The sequence below is a fragment of the Ceratotherium simum genome, chromosome 21, assembly GCF_057802395.1.
Source record: "Ceratotherium simum simum isolate JZ-2026a chromosome 21, ASM5780239v1, whole genome shotgun sequence".
Lineage (NCBI taxonomy): Eukaryota > Metazoa > Chordata > Mammalia > Perissodactyla > Rhinocerotidae > Ceratotherium > Ceratotherium simum.
Window position 1 is genome coordinate 15,989,422 of NC_141920.1, and position 18,815 is coordinate 16,008,236.

At 52.2% G+C, this 18,815-nt stretch overlaps 1 protein-coding gene across 3 annotated transcripts; it reads left to right on the forward strand.

The window, feature by feature from the left end:
• The first annotated feature begins 2 nt into the window (after positions 1-2).
• MATN4 (matrilin 4) lies at positions 3-12,385 on the forward strand. 3 transcript variants are annotated; one of them, XM_087445216.1, is made up of 11 exons: positions 3-331; positions 2,567-2,649; positions 3,322-3,891; positions 4,600-4,722; positions 6,477-6,599; positions 6,707-6,829; positions 6,922-7,044; positions 8,548-8,961; positions 9,062-9,214; positions 11,836-11,941; positions 12,027-12,385. In XM_087445216.1, exons 1-11 carry the CDS (start codon positions 183-185, stop codon positions 12,088-12,090), a joined length of 2,031 nt encoding a protein of 676 aa, XP_087301342.1. In that variant the 5' UTR covers positions 3-182; the 3' UTR covers positions 12,091-12,385. The 3 variants fall into 3 exon arrangements, with proteins under 3 accessions (XP_087301342.1, XP_014642913.2, XP_087301341.1); XM_014787427.2 differs by lacking the exons at positions 6,477-6,599; positions 12,027-12,385 and having other exon boundaries at positions 219-331; positions 2,537-2,649; positions 11,836-11,984; XM_087445215.1 differs by lacking the exons at positions 3-331; positions 6,477-6,599; positions 12,027-12,385 and adding an exon at positions 889-940 and having other exon boundaries at positions 2,537-2,649; positions 11,836-11,984.
• Positions 12,386-18,815: the final 6,430 nt, after the last annotated feature.

Consider the following 18,815-nt stretch of genomic DNA (forward strand, 5'->3'; position numbering starts at 1 on the left):
GCCGCCCAGCCTCCCGCTGTAGCCCAATTCCGGCCCCGCAGCTCACGTCTGCGGCTCCAAGGGCGCAGGAGCCGGGGGCGCCGCGCTTGCCCCGCCCCAGCGTTCAGACGACCGGGGATCGCTCCCTGCTAGGGGGAGGGGTCGCAGCCCGCTCCCCTCCCCACCCGCCAGCCCCGGGTTAAATGCGGCCGCCGCCTCCGCTCGCTCCAGCCGCCTGGCAGTCCCCACTTCGGGCACGCAGCCCGCGCCGTTACCTGGTCCAACTGCCCGGGAGGCTCCGCCCGTCGGCTCCGCTCTGCGGCCGCGCCTCCGAGTCGTCCGGCAGGTTCAGGTGAGTCAAAGGGCCTGGGGGCGCCGAGGGGTCTGCGGGCGAGCAGGCGTTAAGCCAGACCAGGCGACCGTATTTAACCGCGGCTGCACCACCTACGGTGCCCCCATCTGACCCGCCGTGCCCTTCCCCACTTCTGTGGGGTCCTATCCAAGTTGAGCCTCCACGAGCAAGGCCGCCCAAATGGGGAAGAGGTACTTTTTCCCTAATCTCCTCCCTCCAGGAACCCCCAAGAACGGCCTCAAGGTGTTCATTCTTCAGCTAACTTTTGAAGAATTGTTCACAGACCTCTCCTCCCTTGAGAACCCACTTCCCCCACCCTAAGGGCATTTCTGAATCTCTTTTCAATGCAAGGATTTACCCCTCAGAGGAGCTCCCGGTTTGAGTGTCAGCCCTGTCACCACGTTGCTGTGTGACTTGGGGGAGACATTGCCCTCTCTGGACCTAGTTCTTTCCTCTGTAAAAGGAGGGGTTGGAAAGGAGATGAATTTTGAGGCAGTCGTTATTTTGATTTTCTAGGATTACTGGGGTGCCAGGCCAGATGTTGGCTCAGGCCAAGAGCAGGATAAAGGTGACCTTACTCAAAATTTGGGGGTCCAGAGGCTTCTGCAGGTAGGAAGGGATGGGAGGTGGCAAAGGTCCCTTGTGCCTTTACCCCCATGTTCCCCAGGGGTGCTCGCCCCGGCTGTGGCCCAAGCTGGAGCACACCTTCCCACCTCCAGCTGTGGCTGGCACATCTGGCTTAGTCACCCTCCCACACCGGGCCTGCCAGAGGGATTTTTGTTCCTCTACCAGACGTGAAAGGCGAAGGCAGAGAGGATCCAGGACGGGAAGGCCTCCTGGAGTGAGCGGCAGGCACTCGACCTTGCTCAGAATAGGACCATTCACGGAATTGGGGGAGGGGACCGGGCTGCGGTTGGGTTAGGGGCGGCTGGCCCCCTCTGCCAAGAAATAGCAACAGAGAAATGGCTACCGCAGCTTCAGCTTGGGGCGCGGGGGGTGGGGTAGAGAGCGAATGGAAGGAAAAGAGGTGACGCCTAGGCGCCAGGTTGCCAGGCAGCTCAGGAGGGAGAGGGGAGCCAGGAGCGCCAGGTTCCTTTGCAGCTCGGCGGGCCGCCTTCTTGGGCCTCACTTTTCCCATCTGTACGATGGGATCCTTCGTGATTCTCAAGGGGCGTCGCCAAGGGCCGTGGGAGGGTGAGCGCTCACCTGTGGCCCGCATAGGGTCCATGGCCGCGCTCCGAGGCCGCGGCCGCTCACTCACCGCCTGCGGGATCGCCCAGTGCTGCTGTCCCCGGAACCCTGCGCACTAGGGTCCTTGGCCCTCGCGCTGGATATATCCTGCCCGGGCCTTATCTCCAAGGCCCCGGGGCTCCCGGTCCCTTGTTTGCTCTGGGCAGGGGCACCTGCTTGGCAGATGTGGGCTTCCCACGGCCGCCTAGCCAACGCAGCCAGACCCGGGAAGACGCCCCCTGGCGGCCTCTCCTGAGAGCAGGCGGGAAGTGGAGGCGCCAAGCCGGGAGTTCATCTGCGTGGTGGATTTTGGCCAATGCAGTGCCCGCCTGCGGTGGGGCGGTGCACGTCTGAGTGTGTGTGTGAGCGTGTGTGTGTATGTTGAGGGGGGCGGTGCTGGGAGGACAGCCACACAGAGGTGCCTTGTGTGCGGAGGGGAGGGGGCCGAGGTGGGAATGGCTTCCGTTTGTAAAGGTTCTCCTCCCCCGGGAAGAGTGCGCGGAACACGCCGGCTGCGCCTTGAAACTCCATCGGCGCTGGACTGTATCCTGGTGCAGCCACTTTCTTGCTGCGCGATTTGGGTGCCAGCGCTTAACTTTTCTGAGCCGGTTTCTCATCTGTATAATGGGAACAGTAACAGCCTTAAACTCATAGAATTGTCGAGAGAATTAAATGCCACAATGCACGAAAAGCCTTTAGCATCGGGCCTGACATTTAGGAAAGGCTTTTTCTTTTTACATTTTGTATATTTTTATATACTTACTATTTATTTAGGGTTCTGCAATTCCACAAAGCGGAATTCCTTGCTTTTCCCAGCAATCTCGCTGTAGTGAATTTTTTTAAATTATGAGAAGTTTCAAACCACAAAAGTAGAGAGATTAGTAAAATAAGCCCATGACCCTCCTCTCCTTCCAAGTGCTCCACCCAGATTAAGAGCTCTGTAAATACTATGGCTCTTTTCCTTCCTCCCTCCAGGCTCTGACACTGCGTTCCCTGTTCCCCAAGAGCCATGAGGGGCCTTCTATGTTCGCCACTGCCCATGGTGCTGCTCCTTCTCCGGCCGTGGGAAACCCGGCTCCAGTTCGCAGGTGAGCCGGGGCCCAGCCCTCACCAGCACAGGGAGGAGAGCAAAAGCAGGTTCTCCGTCTGCAGCCAGCTAGGCCTGCTGGGGAGACAAAAGAGGAGCTGGGTGCGAGTTCACCGCTTCTCCTCTCTGGGCCTCAGTTTCCTCATCTGTAGGATGTGGCTTAGAGGTAACAAAATCGTGCTCATGCAAAACTGCCTATTCAGTATTTAATTTTTTTAAAGTTAATTGGAAAGACAGGAGATTTCACATAAAAATCCTGACTTGGGACTTCTCTCGAACAATCCAAGGATCTGCTAACATGGGGTCCGCATGGCAACATTTGGCTGGAGTTGCCCATTTGAGGAGGGATATGGGCTCTCTGGGTGTTCACCGTCCCAACCCAACCAGTGCACTCATTTATGTTGCCTGCCTGGCCCTATAGGCATTTGAGTTTACGACATCCCCTCGTCCCCTCCCGACTGGATAATACCTCCTCAGAGTAGCCTTCAGAGCTATTAGCCCAGGCCCTCAGCAAATGCTGGATGAGTGAATGTATCTAACATGCATTTGCTGGGTTAATTCTGTGCTGCGCGCAGTTATGCCGGGAGACCACCACTCCGCCCTGGGTTTCCTTGGGGTCTCCCAGAGGTGAGGCTTTGCTGGCCTAGGAAAGTCCTCCTTGATCTCCTCGCAGGTCCCAGGTGCAGTACTGGGCCCCTGGATTTGGTGTTCGTGATTGACAGCTCGCGCAGCGTGCGCCCCTTCGAGTTCGAGACGATGCGGCAGTTCCTGGTGGGCCTCCTCCGCGGCCTGGACGTGGGGCCCAACGCCACGCGCGTCGGCGTGATCCAGTACTCGAGTCAAGTGCAGAGCGTCTTCCCGCTCGGCGCCTTCTCGCGCCGCGAGGACATGGAGAGTGCCATCCGCGCTCTGGTGCCGCTGGCGCAGGGCACCATGACCGGGCTGGCAATCCAGTACGCCATGAACGTGGCCTTCAGCGTGGCCGAGGGCGCTCGCCCGCCCGAGGAGCGCGTACCGCGCGTGGCTGTCATCGTGACCGACGGGCGGCCCCAGGACCGCGTGGCCGAGGTGGCGGCGCAGGCGCGCGCCCGCGGCATCGAGATCTACGCTGTGGGGGTGCAGCGCGCCGACGTGGGCTCCCTGCGCGCCATGGCGTCACCTCCGCTGGACGAGCACGTCTTCCTCGTTGAGTCCTTCGACCTCATCCAGGAGTTTGGCCGGCAGTTACAGGGCCAGCTGTGTGGTGAGTTAGGGGAGCGCTGGAGAGAGGCTTGAACTCTCCAACCTCTTAGATTCCCGCTCCCACCTCAGTAAGTCCCATCCCATCCCATCCAGGTGGCCCGGCCCACTCCAGCTTTAGGCCCGCCCACCAGGTAGAGTTGAGTTGCGCCGGTTTACCGCAGGCTGTCATAGGCCAGCTCTGCCCACTTAGGCTTAGGCTGCGCCCGCAGGAGCAACATTTAGCGTGCCCCGCCCACCAGGGTGAGCTGTTGTGGTTTACCACAGGCTTAATGTTCAATTCCAATGCCTCCCTCAAAGCTGAGAGCAATGCCCACTCCGAAGAGTTGTGTCCCGCCCACAGGGGCACGGCCACGCCCACTCTCATTTTAGCCCCTCCACAATGTGCAAGATCTGTTAGTCACACCTTGAGTTACTCCACCCACTTTGATTTAGCACCTTTCCACCTCCTCTGGCTTACCCCATGTAGTCCTGTCCTGTCCACTGACACATCTAGCCCCGTGCTGCCCTCTTCTGAGCCTGTTCACAGGGGCTACTCAGGCCCTATTCTTTCCCTAAGCTGTCGGACCTGGATTGGCCCCTCTCAAATGAGTCATAGCCCATTTAAGGCCATACTTGATCGTGGTGCCTACCTACGACCCCATCCAGCTCCTTCTTTTTGGAGGATTCTGTCCATCCGTCCCCTTCTGATTCTAGTCTCATGTGTCCTCAGGAAGGGACCTGTGTGCTGAGGGGGGACACGGCTGCCAGCACCAATGCATCAGCACCCGGAGCACGTTCCACTGCGCCTGCAACCCTGGCTACCAGCTAGCAGCAGATAACAAGAGCTGTTTAGGTGAGAGCTACCCCTGCCCTGCAATCCCACTGCTCCTGAGCCTTCTGTAGCTCCCCATTGTCCCAGCACCAGCCCAATGAGTCCGGAAGGGCCTTTGGAAGTAAAAGTCCAGCTCCTTCACTTTACAGGTTTAAGAAAGGGAAGGTATTGCCTGGGGTCACACAAGTAGGACCAGGGCTAGATATCTTGAACCAACAGTTAAGTGTGCTCTCTACATCCGTCTCCCCCTTCTTTCAGGCTTGTCTCTTACCTGGCTCCAACACACCTCCCAAACTTGTCTGTGTCGTGTCACAGGCACGTCTTTACCCTTTCTGTTATTTAGACACTGTTGGGTCTTCAGTTAGGGTCTCCATACCCGCCCTCCCTTCCCCCTACACATATGCTACTCATTCCTGCTTCTGCATCTCAGCTCTTTCTGGGCTGCTCACTGGACTGCCCTTGCCACTCTTCTCTGCACCTTCAAATCTTTCGAGGCCTGGTTCTTCATCTTTGCCTTCTGAAAAGCTATGGCACACAATGCCTTGCTTACGCAATTGAGATTTTCCCTTTCGTGTGTATGTGTGTCCACTCTTGTGATCCTAACGGCAGCTGCCAGTTACTGGTGCCAGGTTAGTGTCAGACAATGTGCTAGGAGAGTTACACACATCATCTCAACCTCACAACAACCTGGAAAAAGAGGTCTTGTGTTCCCAATAACCCAGATGTGAGCTGGGGTCCTCCTGTTTCTGGAAACTTAGAAAAGCCTGGCTTGAAACCCCATTTGATGACCCGTGAACATTCAGATCCCTCCCTAAGATGTCTGGGAATTCCTCACATACTTACATTCCGTGGTCATCTCTTGCTCTGAGCTTCTGCTGAATTCATTCAATTTTATGGGCCCTCTCTCAATTTCTCAAACCCACACATGCTGTTCTTGTTGCATGCATGTAAATCAGCCTCTTCCTTCATTTACACACATGTACACACAAGAGCATGTGCGTGCATATGTCTATTTTACTAAAGATGGGGGAGGACAGACGTGTGAATTACATCTAAGTAAAGTCAAACATACTTGAAAAAGATACACCCATGATTTATAATTAAATAGTAGACACCCTTGTTCCTGAAAAGTCCTCAGTCACCCCACTGCAAGGGATTTTTCACTGGCAACCTCAAACCACACAGTTACTCATCTGCACACCATCTCTCTTGTTCTTTTTTTCCTCTCTCTACTCCTGTCTCTTTTCTAGGAACCCCAAATTCTCACTTTTTTTTGCAGGCCAATTCACCACTCTCCAGTCCCTATGCCCAGCTCAGCTCTAGGCCACCTTTGCACATCCAAACCGTCAAGATACTCAATAGGGCAATAGTCCACCCTCCTCAGAAGGAAGTTGTAAATAGATACTGCTCTCTTCCATTATTGGAGGCTCAGACAAGTAAAGTGGCAGAGCCTGGTCCTCCCCTGTAAGTCAGGGAGCATCTTGAGGGCAGGGGCCGTGTCTTCTACAACTGTGGATTCTTGTTCTTATGCCTGACTTAGGAATGGGCATGCTGGGATGCATCTAGGGCTTGAGTTGAGAGGGTCACCCCGCCCAGTAGGAAGGAGGCCTATGCTTATAGAAATCACAGATGCCTGGGTACCACCCCAGACTAATTAAGTCAGGCTCTTTGGGGTTGAGGCCCAGGCATAGGTATTTTTAAAAAGCTCCTGAGGTGGTTGAGCTGTCAGGGCTGAGAAGTGCAGCCCCAGGCACACTGACCTCACCTCTTCCCAGCCATTGACCTGTGTACCAAAGGGACCCATGGCTGTGAGCACCCCTGTGTCAGCTCCCCGGGATCCAATTTCTGTTGCTGCTTTGCTGGCTTTGTACTCCAGCAGGACCAGAGGAGCTGCAGGGGTGAGCGAGCCCCCCACTAGCACCCTGGACTGAGCGAGCCCCCACACTAGCACCCTCTGATGGCTCCAATCAGAAGTGATATCTTGCTGTCTCTTCCTTCCCACCAGCAATTGACCACTGCAGCTTTGGGAACCACAGCTGCCAGCATGAGTGTGTGAGCACCTTTGGTGGGCCACGGTGCCGCTGCAGAGAGGGCCACAACTTGCTGCCCGATGGGAGGAGCTGTCAGGGTGAGAAGGGGTCTCCTGCATTTGTGCAGAGGGGCAAGGATCTTAGCTGGTGGAGTCTACTCTGACTCATCCTGACCTGTCTCTCCTTTAAGCCCGGGACCTTTGCAATGGTGTAGACCATGGATGCGAGTACCAGTGTGTGAGTGAGGGCCTCTCCTACCACTGCCTGTGCCCTGAGGGACGGCAACTCCTGGCAGATGGCAAGAGCTGCGACCGTGAGTGATGGGTGGGAGGGTGTTCTGTCTGCCCCTGCCCCACTACCCTTGCTGTGGCCCAAGGGTGTGGTATGAATGTGTGTGTGTTGATGATGTGGGGTTAGAGGGTGTGCCATGCCATGACTCCATCTCTTTCCCATGAATCCTCTACCGTGCTGCCAAGGTTAATTTCAAAAAATACATATTTGATCACATTCCTCCATTGCTCAAAAGTCTTCTGTGGCTCACCAGTGCCTACAGAATAAAGATCAAATGCCTTACCCCTGAGTTTTTTGAATCGTGGGTGCAACCACATTAGTGGATAATGAAACCAAATTAGTGGGTTACAACCAGCATTAAGAAAAAAAAGAGAGAGAGAAAATAGTGTTTACTGCATACAGAAAGAGTATTTTATGAAACTTATTTTTGTTATATGTGAGCATATGAAGTGTATCATGATGTATTGTTATTATTTTTACTGTGGGTTGTGGTCAAAATTTTGAAACCATTGCCTTAGCTCATCACAATCTAGCTTCAGCCAACCCCATCAGCCTGTCTCCTCCTGTTGAACCTTGAACATTTTAGCCATAGTGGCCTGACTAATCCTGAATGTGTCCAGAGCTTCCAGCTTCCATGTGTCTGCACAGGCTGCTCCCACTGCCTAGAATGTTCCTTCCTGCCTTGGAGAACTCCTGCTCATCTTTGAAGACCAAATCAAATGTCACTGCCTCCATTCAGCCTTCCTAAACAACTCCAGGAAGAATGAGTTATGCCTGCCTTGGGCTCTGCATGCCCCTCTATTCTAGCACTTTCCTTGACTGTAGTATGTGGCACGTCTGACTGCTCTGCTCTCTCCTGATTTCCTTATGGATAAGTTTCATTTATTGTTGAACCTCCTTCAGGGCTGAGCAAAGTCTCTGACTCAGAATAGGGGAGGCAACATTGTAGAGTGACTGGGAGCATGGGTTTTGGGGTCAGATAGACCTGGCTTCAAATCCTGGCTCAGCCACTACTAGCTATGGAATTCAGGGCAAATCACATTATCCTTCAGAACCTCAGATTATAGAAAGTGGGGATAATATCCAAGGTTATTGGGAGGATTGAGAAAAAATATATAAGCACCTAGCCCAGTGCCTGGCACATGGTAAGCTGTCAAACAATAATGTTTTTGCTTTTACCTATTTATTTATTAATACTGGTAAAGTGTTTAGAATTGTCTGATGCATAGTAGATAATAAATGGTAGCTATTGTGGTTGTTATTATTATATTATTAAAAAGATGTGTTTTAGCAGATTGCCTGCCTTGTGCTAAGCACTCAAATGGCAAAAGTTATGATGATGATCTTGATGATGATAATAATAATAATAATAATAATTATTATTTAGCATAGTACCTGGCATAGAAAGGACTTAACAAATGGTACCTGTTATATAATAAATATTTGCGGATGAATGACCAGATGGGTAGATGGCTGCTGCCAGCCAAGGTTCTGGTCCCTCCATCCAAGCCGGTCTCCTGTGTAGGGTGCCGGGAAGGCCACGTGGACCTGGTTCTGCTCATCGATGGCTCCAAGAGTGTGCGCCCACAGAACTTCGAGTTGGTGAAGCGCTTTGTGAACCAGATCGTGGACTTCCTGGACGTGTCCCCGGAGGGCACGCGCGTGGGGCTGGTGCAGTTCTCGAGCCGCGTGCGCACCGAGTTCCCGCTGGGCCGCTATGGCACCGCGGCCGAGGTCAAGCAGGCAGTCATGGCGGTGGAATACATGGAGCGCGGTACTATGACCGGGCTGGCGCTGCGCCACATGGTGGAGCATAGCTTCTCCGAGGCGCAGGGCGCACGGCCCCGTGCCCTCAATGTGCCCCGCGTGGGCCTGGTCTTCACCGACGGCCGCTCCCAGGATGACATCTCAGTGTGGGCAGCGCGCGCCAAGGAGGAAGGTGAGCTTGGCGTGGGGCGCGCTGGCCTGGGGTTCTGTTGGACGTGGGGAGGTGGCTTTCCTGAGGTCTAGGGCACCTCCTGGGCCCCCCCGCCCTGTAGGCATCGTCATGTACGCCGTGGGCGTGGGAAAGGCGGTGGAGGAGGAGCTGCGCCAGATTGCCTCGGAGCCAGCGGAGCTGCACGTGTCCTACTCCCCTCACTTCAGCACCATGACGCACCTGCTGGAGAACCTCAAAGGCAGCATCTGCCCGGGTGAGCACGTCTGTCTCAGGACCCCTCCACTTCTCTCCCTGCCCAACCTCTGATGTCTCCCCTTCCTATTCACCCCTCATCCCTTTGAAGAGTCATATCCAAGGGATGGACTCCCTAGACAAGAACCTTGTTCCTCAAAGTGTGGTCACTGAACCAGCGGCAGGGCTGTTGCCTGGTAGCTTGTGAGCACTGCAGCATTTCCAGCCTTCTCCAGACGGAATGAACCAGATTTTTCACTTTAACAAGACCCTCAGGTGATTCATATGTGTGTTAAAGTTTAAGAAGCATAGACTAAGCTACCCGTGGCCCAAATTAGTGGGTGTTCAGAATAATTTGGGAAACTTTTTCAAAAGAATGCCAAACTCAGCATTTGTAAGTGGAGTCACACCATATATTCCTTTAACTTGTTGGAATTCACCTTTAGACACAGATATGTACACACTATACATACGTATAGGTGTGTATGTATATGCATATACATATACACAAATATACACATACACACCTCTCTCTCTGCCTTCCCCTCTAATTCTAATAATTAGCCAGAGGATTGTGGTGGCACTGGGTTTGCTGCTCTTTTAGGGCCCTTCCTGTCCTGACTCTTATGTCTCCAGCCGTGTGACTTTGGACAAGTCACTTAACCTCTATCCCTCCCTGAACTTTCCTCTTCTGTAACAGGGGAGTGTGCTGGCTGCCCAAGGTTGCCTCCAGCTCTAGAAATGTAAGAGGAATCTGGGCTCTGTGCTTGAGGCTCTCCACCAATTGGCTGTATGACCTTGGGCAGATCCTTCCCCCTCTTCTGGCCCTCGGTTTCCTCATCTGTAAAGTTAGGAGTCTTTGCGGTACTGTTATCAATACCTTTGATGACACGACAGCCAGCAGTTTGCCAAGGGTACATAATGAGACTAAGAAATAACTTTTATTTTTATTTATTTATTTATTTTTTTGTGTGTGAGGAGGATCAGCCCTGAGCTAACATCCAATGCCAATCCTCCTCTTTTTTGCTGAGGAAGACTGGCCCTGGGCTAACATCCGTGCCCACCTTCCTCCACTTTATATGGGACGCCGCCACAGCATGGCCTAACAAGCAGTACGTCGGTGCGCACCCGGGATCCCAACCGGCAAACCCTGGGCCACCGCAGCAGAGTGCACGCACCTAACCACTTGCGCCACCAGGCCAGCCTCAGAAACAACTTTTAAATCATAACAGCAATTCTTTATTGAAGGCCAAGTGCCAGGCGTTGTAATATTAATGCTGTAATATTAAAAGTGGCACATGTTTACAGAATTTCAGTGAACCTAAGATACCATCCATTGTAAGATTCACCATTATTTTATATACTGTTAAGTAAAATCGGGTGCCAAATTTAATTGTGTGGCACTAATTTTGATTTTATAGATGTTGAAATGTGTGGTGGGATAGACTAGGATGAGTGGTTCTTAGACATTAGTGTATATCAGACGCACCTGGAGGGTTTGTTAAAACAAATTGCTGGGCTCCAACCCCAGAGTTTCTGATTCAGTAGGTCTGGGGTAGAGTCTGATAATTTGAATTTTTTTTTTTTAGGAAGATTGGCCCTGCACTAATAATCTGTTGCCCATCTTCCTTTCTTTTCTTTTTCTCCCCAAAGCCCCAGGACATAGTTGTGTATCATACTTGTAGAGTTGTAGCCCTTTATGTGGGACACTGCCTCAGCATGGCCTGATGAGTGGTGAGTAGGTCCGCGCCGGGGATCTGAACCCAGGAACTCCAGGCTGCTGAAGCGGAGCACGAAAACTTAGCCACTACACCACCAGGCTGGCCCCTAATAATTTGTATTTTTAATAACTTCCCAGGTGATGCTGATGCTTCAGGTCCAGGGACCACACTTTGAGAACTACTGGTCTAGTGGAAATACACGATAGAGTGTTTACGTGTGCTGGGCAGTGCTCTAGATCTGCACTCTCCAATAAGGTAGCCACTAGCTACATGTGCCCATTTAATTTAAATTAATTAAAACTAAACAAAATTAAAAATTTTAGTTCTTCAGTCGCACTAGCCACATTTCAAGTGTTAAATAGCCGCATGTTGCTTGTGACTACCGTACTGGACAGGGCAGAAACAGAACATTTCCGTCACTGCATAAGGTTTCATTTGGAGGATGCTGCTATGAACTCTTGCTGCTCAAAGTGTGGTCCACAGACAAGCAGCATCAGCAGCACTTGGTAGCTTATTAGAAATGTGCGTCTCAGCTCCTTCCCCATTCTGAATAAGAATATATTTTAATAAAATCTCGTGGTGATTCCAATGAGCATCAAGGTTTGAGAAACACTCTCCTAAGATGTGTACACACACACACGCACACAGATCATAGACTCTTCAGCACCACCCAATGAATAGGTTTTCTCACTGTATCCATTTTTACAGATGAGGAAACTGAGGCTTAGAAAAGTTGAGTGAGTTTTCCAGTATCTCACAGCTCTGTAGCTGGGACTCATCCCAGGTCTGTTTGAATCCAAAGCCCATACATTCAACCACAGGCCGGGTGGAGGTATATCAGAGGGCCTCTGCCAGGGCCAGCTCGCCCTCGTGCAGGTTCTCTCTCCCCTGATTCCCTATGCCCCTGACTCTGTGCTGGCAGAGGAGGGCATCAGCGCAGGGACAGAGCTTCGCAGCCCCTGTGAATGCGAAAGCCTGGTGGAGTTCCAGGGCCGCACGCTGGGGACGCTCGAGAGTCTGACGCAGAAGCATATCCTTTGGGGCTGGGGGTTCGGGCTGGAGGGAAGATGAGGGGACCCCCCCCCGCCGGAGCCCCAATGGCTTCCTTAACAGCTCACTGGTCCAGCTGACGGCGCGCCTGGAGGATCTGGAGAACCTGCTGGCCACCCAGAAGTGAGGGCCGCCGGTGGCCCGGACCCGGGCAGGGGCGCGGCCTCGCGGACCGTGCCCCCTCGTGCGCCGTCGGGGCGCCGGGGCCGGCAGCACCTGGGCCTCCGGGCTCGGGCTGCCGGGGAGGAGGCGCTGGCGGGCTCCCAGCGCTGCGCTTGAGCTGGCCTCGCCTGGACCAGAAGCCGGACTGCGGGGGACAGGGGGCGCCTGCTAGGTCCGCACGCCCTCGCCGCGTGCTGCGCTCAGTTCTCTGTTGGATTTCTTTTTTGTTTTCTTTTTCTTATTAAAAAAAAAAAATCTGGTTTCCACGGCTTCGGTTTGTGGGTCTTGCTGCGCCGTCAGGGGGAGGGGAGGCCAGACGAAGCGCGCTCCGGCGGCGCCCAGGCGGCGTCTCCTGGAGAAAGGCGCATTGTGCGGGGGTCGGGCCGGGGGCTGGGGACCGGGCGCTGCTTCCCCCTCCTTGTTTATTCAGCCGAGAACAGATGGCTCCTTATGCACGCTGTGGGAAGGGAGGGGGCTCAGCGGGAACCCTTGGGGTCTGAGCAGATCTGCTCCCCTCCATCCCCCACCTATCTCACTGTGCCCCCTAACCTGGCTGAAAAGCTGCTAGAACTGGGCGGGGGAGTTGGTGAGGAAGCAGGAGGCAGTACCTGAACCCCTAAACAGACGGAGTGGGGTGGATAGGTGAGTTACGCCTGGATTTTATCTCCCTCCTGCAGTAGGTAGGAAGAAGAGGAGGTATCAGCCAGGGCTTCTGGCCCCGAGCAGGCCTCTGCCTGCCCAGCCCGTGCCTCACCCTCTGCCCCCCTCCAAAAAACAAAAACGAAAACCAGCCGTCTATCGGTGAAGAGCACAAACCTGTACCATTTCCCAAGTGCATGTAAGAAACCGCAAAGATCAAAATGCTTTCAGTCCTAGGGTGATTGTGATTGCCTAGAGGCAAATTGCTCTGGGTTTATTTCCTTATCTGTAAAATGGGGATTGAAATTGTTAACCCCAAGGGTGATGGTGAGAATCAAGGAGATTATTCTAAGGCATCTGACATTGTGCCTGGGATATATTAGGCACTCAATTAATGGTAGCTGTTAATTATTCTTATAATAATACCTAACATATTTAGTCTTGGGCATTATTCTAAGTGATTTGCAGGTATTTTCATTTTATCCTCACAACACCCTTGTGAGGTAGGAATTATTGCTTTTATCATCCCCATTTTACAGATGAGGAAACTGAGGCACAGAGAGGTTAAGTTTCCCAGAGTCACATAATTAGTAAGAAGCTGAATGAGAGTGTGTTAGTTTCCTATGGCTGCTGTAACAAATACCACAAATTTAGTGGTTTAAAACAACACAAATTTATTACCTTATAGTTCTGGAGGTCAGAAGTCTAAAATGGGTTGGCAAGGCTGCATTCCTTCTGGAGGCTTCTGTTTCCCTGCCTTTTCCAGCTTCTAGAGGCTACCTGAATTCCTCGGCACGTAGTCTTGCATCACCTTGACTTCTGCTTCTGGTGTTGCGTTTCCTTCTCTGACTCTGACCCTCCTGGCTCTGTTTTATAAGGACCCTAGTAATTTTATGGGGCTGACCCAGGTAACCCACAATAATCTTCCCATCTCAAGCTGTTTATTACATCTGCAAAATCCCTTTGCCGTGTAAGGTAACATATTCTCAGGTTCCAGAGGTTAGGACGTGAACATCTCTGTGCTGGGGGTGGGGGGTGGGGCATTATCCTGCCACGCAGGGCTTGAAGCGGGTCAGGCTGACCCCAGAGCAGGCCTCTTAAGCACTTCTGTGCCTCGAACTTCCTAGGCTTGGTGAAGAGGGAGAAACGTGATTGAGAAAAGGACCTGAGCTGGGGGTGCTCAGGGCTGGAGGGGGTGAGGTGCACCTGACTATAACTGCAGCAGAAAAAGGGCCCTTCAGGTAACAGGATGGAGCAAAGGGCAGGTAACGAGGGAGAGATCCCAGAGGAGGGGACCTTCCAGCCAAGTCTTAACCTATGGCTGGAATTCCCACAGGTGGCCATGGGGGATTTCACAGGGTGAAACATGAATGTGTGTGATCAGCAGTGACCAGAGTGTGGGGGGACGGGATGATTGAGATCTCGCCTGGACGTGAGGGTCAGAGGAGCTGAAGTGCTAAGTGCAGCACCCGGCTTTGCCCTCACCTACCCCTTTGCCGTCACCCGAACCCCTTTGTTGGGGAACCAGGCTGAGAGGACAGAGTTGCCTGCCTGAGATCGTACAGTGGGAGAACCCCAGCTAGATCAGGCAGGAGCCTGGAGGGTCTGACTGGAACGGAGTCCTCAACCGATGGGGGGCACTGAGGGCAAAAGCAAGGCTCCCTCCCACCCTCCTCCCTGCACTGGTCTGGGGAGCTTTCTCGGGGGTTTCTTGTCTCACTGGCTCTTTTCTTCTGCAATCTCCCTAGTGGCCACAGGATGGCGCCCGGAGCCCTGATTTGGATGGGTCCTGGAGCTCTTTCAGGCACTTGGCATTGGGCGCTTGGACTGATGAGCCAGGTCTGCCCTTCTGCATAAGACCCTCCTCCCCCTTCATATCCCTCCCCACACTCTGACAGACCCCACCACCTCAGCCTAGAAGCTGCTTCTGTTCCTCAGGCGTTGGCTGCACACTCCTGGATTTGCAGACCAGCCCTGCTATTTACCAGCTATGTGTCAGTGTTGACAGCTATTGTCCATCTCTCAATTCTCTCTCTCATTTCCCCTTCCTCTCACCCCTTTGCCCTTTTGGATAGGGAAGAATGTCCCACATAGAGGTGGCTAGCCCTTGCTTCTTTGTTTATATCCGCCTCCTATTTCAAAGGATAGAAGACTTACAAAGAACTCATCAGTTCTGTGGAACAAACATCCATTAACCCAAGAACAGAAGGGAAGAATCCAAGTTACAGTGGGGGGAGAGTAACATCGCCAAGAAAGCTGAGGTCAAGAGAAGGCTCAGAGCCTGAGCTGACACTGGGCCTGGGCCGCCTGGTGTCCAGGCAGGCAGGGAGGTTACGTGGCTCTCAGAACCTGCTAAGAGCACTTATATTTTGAGGGCCTCTTCAGCCCACATCCCCTGGAAGGAACTCAGCCGTCTTGGTTTCCTGGAGATTTGAATAATTAAAAAGGACAATATCTCCTGCGGTGGTTGGCGGAGACATCACTCATAGAGCCGTTTCTTATACTCGGTAACGTGCACTAGCCATGTTCTGCGGGGGGAGAGCCTAGGACAGGAAGGGCCCGCAGCCTCAGCCAGTCGCCCTGACTCCCTTTCTGAATCTCACCTCTCTCTACATTCCCTGGCTCTCTGTTTCTCCATGATTTTCTATTCTAGCCCACAGCCCGTCTCAGTTTCTCCAGCTGGCACAGCTGCTGTCTCCAAGGCTTAGCCACTCTTCTGGCTCTTTGGACCAAAGGTAGTAAGAAAAGAGAGAAAGGAAAACTATCAGTTACCGAGCACCTACGGCATGCCAGGGACTATGCTGTGCCTGGCGCCTGCACTGTCTCGTTTAAATCCCTCAACCTATAGAAGGGAAAATCCAAGTTCAAAGAGGCCAGTTGTCTCCAGGACCACAGAGCTTCAAAGCTGGGACTTGAACCAGGTGTCCCCGATCCCAGAGTAAGCCCCTTTCACACTTCCACCATTCAGTTCATCAGGGACAAGTCTGGACTTTTTGAAACAGATGAAGCAAAGCAAAAGACATGGAAGAGGTGAGGGCCCAGAAGGCTGGCTCTTCATTCAGGGCACCTCGAGCACATCTAAAACTCCCTGGTCCATGAGCCACTGTTGCTCTCTGCTCTTCACCCTGCCCTGGACAGTGCCCCCTCCACTCACCCTACCCGCTGCTCTGCCGTTTCCCGGGTCCGAGCAGAGTCTTTTTCCTGAAGTGGTGAATGTAATTTCTTCTGCTCCCCTGGGTCTGTTACTCCCAGGGGGCACATGGTAGGTGAAGCACTTCCTGGTCACTGAGCTGGGGCTGGGGATCCATGGAGGAAGCAGGCAGAGGAAAATAACAACGCCATCACGACAATATGTAGGGGACAGTCGAGGTCCGTGTTCTCCCAGATGAACGAGAAAATCTCAGGGTGGCCTTTGTCCCCTGATAGAGAGCGCCTAGTCCTAATCTTTGCAGATGCTCAAAAAATACCTTCTCAGTATTCCCTGAATGTCTGTTTGGGAACTCTGTTAGATACTGTACCAGGCACTGGGGATACAATGGTAAAAAGAGAATTATACATCCTGTCTTCAACCTGTGTTCTAGGAGGGGAAGGCAGACAACAAATAAGTAAATGAATAAGGTTTCAAATAGTGATAAATACCAGGAAGATGACAAACTAGAGTCAAGATACAGAGCAGTGCTGTCCAATAGGATTTCTGCACTGACAGGAATGTTCTGTACTGCTCCGTCCAATATAGTAGCCAACATGTGGCTATTGATCACTATGGCTAATTGATCACTATGGAAATGTGACTGAGGAACTGAGTTTTAAATGTTTTAATTAATTAATTAAAAGTCGAATAGCCCCATGTGGTTATTGGCTACTATATTGGACAGCATCGGTATATCTCTATACCTGAATATGCCTGGAGAGGGGAGAGGTGATTACTCTGGTGGAGGAGACCCTTCAGGAGGTACACTTGAGCTGTGGTCTGAATGATGAGAAGGAGCCAGCCTTCCAATGTTCCCGGGAGACAGTGCGAGAATGCAGGGCAGGCTGGTGATCCCAGGGTGGAAAGAAGATCTGTGTGGCTGAATTTTCGTGGGCCAGGCAGCATGGTGGAAGTTGGTGGTGGATGGAGGAGCTGCAGATAACTGGGGCTTGACAGGCTGCAGCCAGGGTGCGGAATGTGTTCACTGCCATGCTCAATTTCTTGGGCCTCTAGGCATCCTGAGTAATAAAGTGGGCGTGGCCACCCCTCCGGTGCCACTCCGTGTCTCTCGGGGCTTGGGGAGGATCAGATGAGACTAGATGATGTTCAAATGCTTCGTAAATTGTAAAATGCTCATGCCTGTAAGAAAAGAATAGAGCAAGGGTTCTGAGTGTGGCACCGGACCAGCAGCATCAGCTCCCCTGGGGAACTTGTTAGGAATGCATATTCTCAGTTCCTACCCCAGATCTACTGCCTCAGAGCTCTGGGGCTGGGGCCCAGCAATCTGTGCCTTCACAAGCCCTCCAGGGACTGGTGGTGCACGCTCAAGTTTGAGAGCAACTATGGAAGAGATGACAATCACCTCCTCTTCCTCCTTCTCATTCACAGTCCCCACCCCCCACCCCTGACAGAGCTCCTTGAAGGCCGGCAGGGAGGTGTCAATGCTCACTATCCTCCCTTGCCCTCCTCCCCCCAGGACTGGCTCAGTGTTTAGCCCCACATACACAGATTTTTAAAAAACTGGTAAATAAAACCTTTGTATTAAAAATTTTTTTAATAAAAGCAACTCAGGTTCATTGTTAAAATAAAACTTAAATTGCACAGAGGGTATCAAGTGAAAAAAAAATCCCCTGGCTTTCCCAATCCCGTTCCCCAGATGTGACCACAGAACAACGGTTTGTTGTGATTCTTCCCAGACATTTCCTGTGCTTACAGACAGCCAGCGCAGTGCTCTGAAGCCAGTTTGCTGGGTTTCGAATCCCAGGTTTGCTTCTTAGTTGCCAAATAAGTTGGACAAGGTGCCTCAGTTTCCTCATCTGTAAAATGAAGTTAATACCAGCACCAACCTCATGGGGGTGTGAAGATTAAACAAATTAACTCAAGTCAAGCAGTCAGTGCTTGGCGTAAGGGAAGCACTGTGTGTTAGCAATTTCATCGTGTATTGTTATGATTTCTTTAAAAAAAATGGAACCATACTCTACACAATACCTGAAACTTGTTCTTTTCACTTGCTGCTCTCTCTGGGACGTATTTTCACTCTGGCAGGACGTGTGCAACTACAGGTGGAGGATGTTTCTCGTTTTCTGTCTGTCCTGTATCTGATCATCCTTCCTGATGGGGGGTTCTCATGGATCTTTTGGGGAGCTTACAGGAGCCAGTACTCCTTTCTCCACTCCTGGGAAGCTGGAATGTGGGCATGACAGCACAGTGCAGCTGTTGAGAGCACAGACGAGGGAGCCAGACTATTTGAATCCCAGCTCTGCCCCTAGCTGTGTCATCTTAGGCAAGTTTCTTAACTTCTCTGTGCCTCTACCAAAGGGGGCCCAGTTTTCTCATCTGCAAAATGGAGATGATAATATTCCCTATGCCACTGGGTGATTGCGAGGATTGAATGAGATAATCCATTTAACATTCTTAGAACTCTGCCTGGTATGTAGGATTTACAAAATATGAGTGTTTGTAAATAAACAAAATGCATGGCTGAGGTTTAATGCATTCTATGCTTTCTCCTTGGGCTATGCATCCTGAGGGAACAAGGCAAAGGTGAAGGGCGGTTGGACCTCATTCATGACAGTGATGGTGTTGAGAGCCCACTGACGGGGTCCCAACCAGATGAATCTTGCTCGTGACCTTGGCTCACTTTCTTGGTTTTTGACCATTATTTCCATGAACTACCTGATATTCTTGCAAGACTTCCAAGTTGCACAATTTCAAAAGTCATAACAGGAGAGGGGCACGTACATGGCACACCGTGTGAATGGTGCCCCCTAGAGTTGTGAAACAGTTTCCCCGATATCCTCCCAAAAGAGCCCTTTCTGCTTAGTGAGCCAGGCTTGGTGTGTCTGTTGCTTGCATCCGAG

Bases quoted from the DNA above. Each gene is read 5' to 3' on its own strand.
- MATN4 (XM_087445216.1), top strand. From the start codon at position 183: ATGCGGCCGCCGCCTCCGCTCGCTCCAGCCGCCTGGCAGTCCCCACTT. The intron at 6,600-6,706 runs GTGAGCGAGCCC...CCTTCCCACCAG, and splicing joins GGACCAGAGGAGCTGCAGGG to CAATTGACCACTGCAGCTTT. The intron at 7,045-8,547 runs GTGAGTGATGGG...TCTCCTGTGTAG, and splicing joins AGATGGCAAGAGCTGCGACC to GGTGCCGGGAAGGCCACGTG.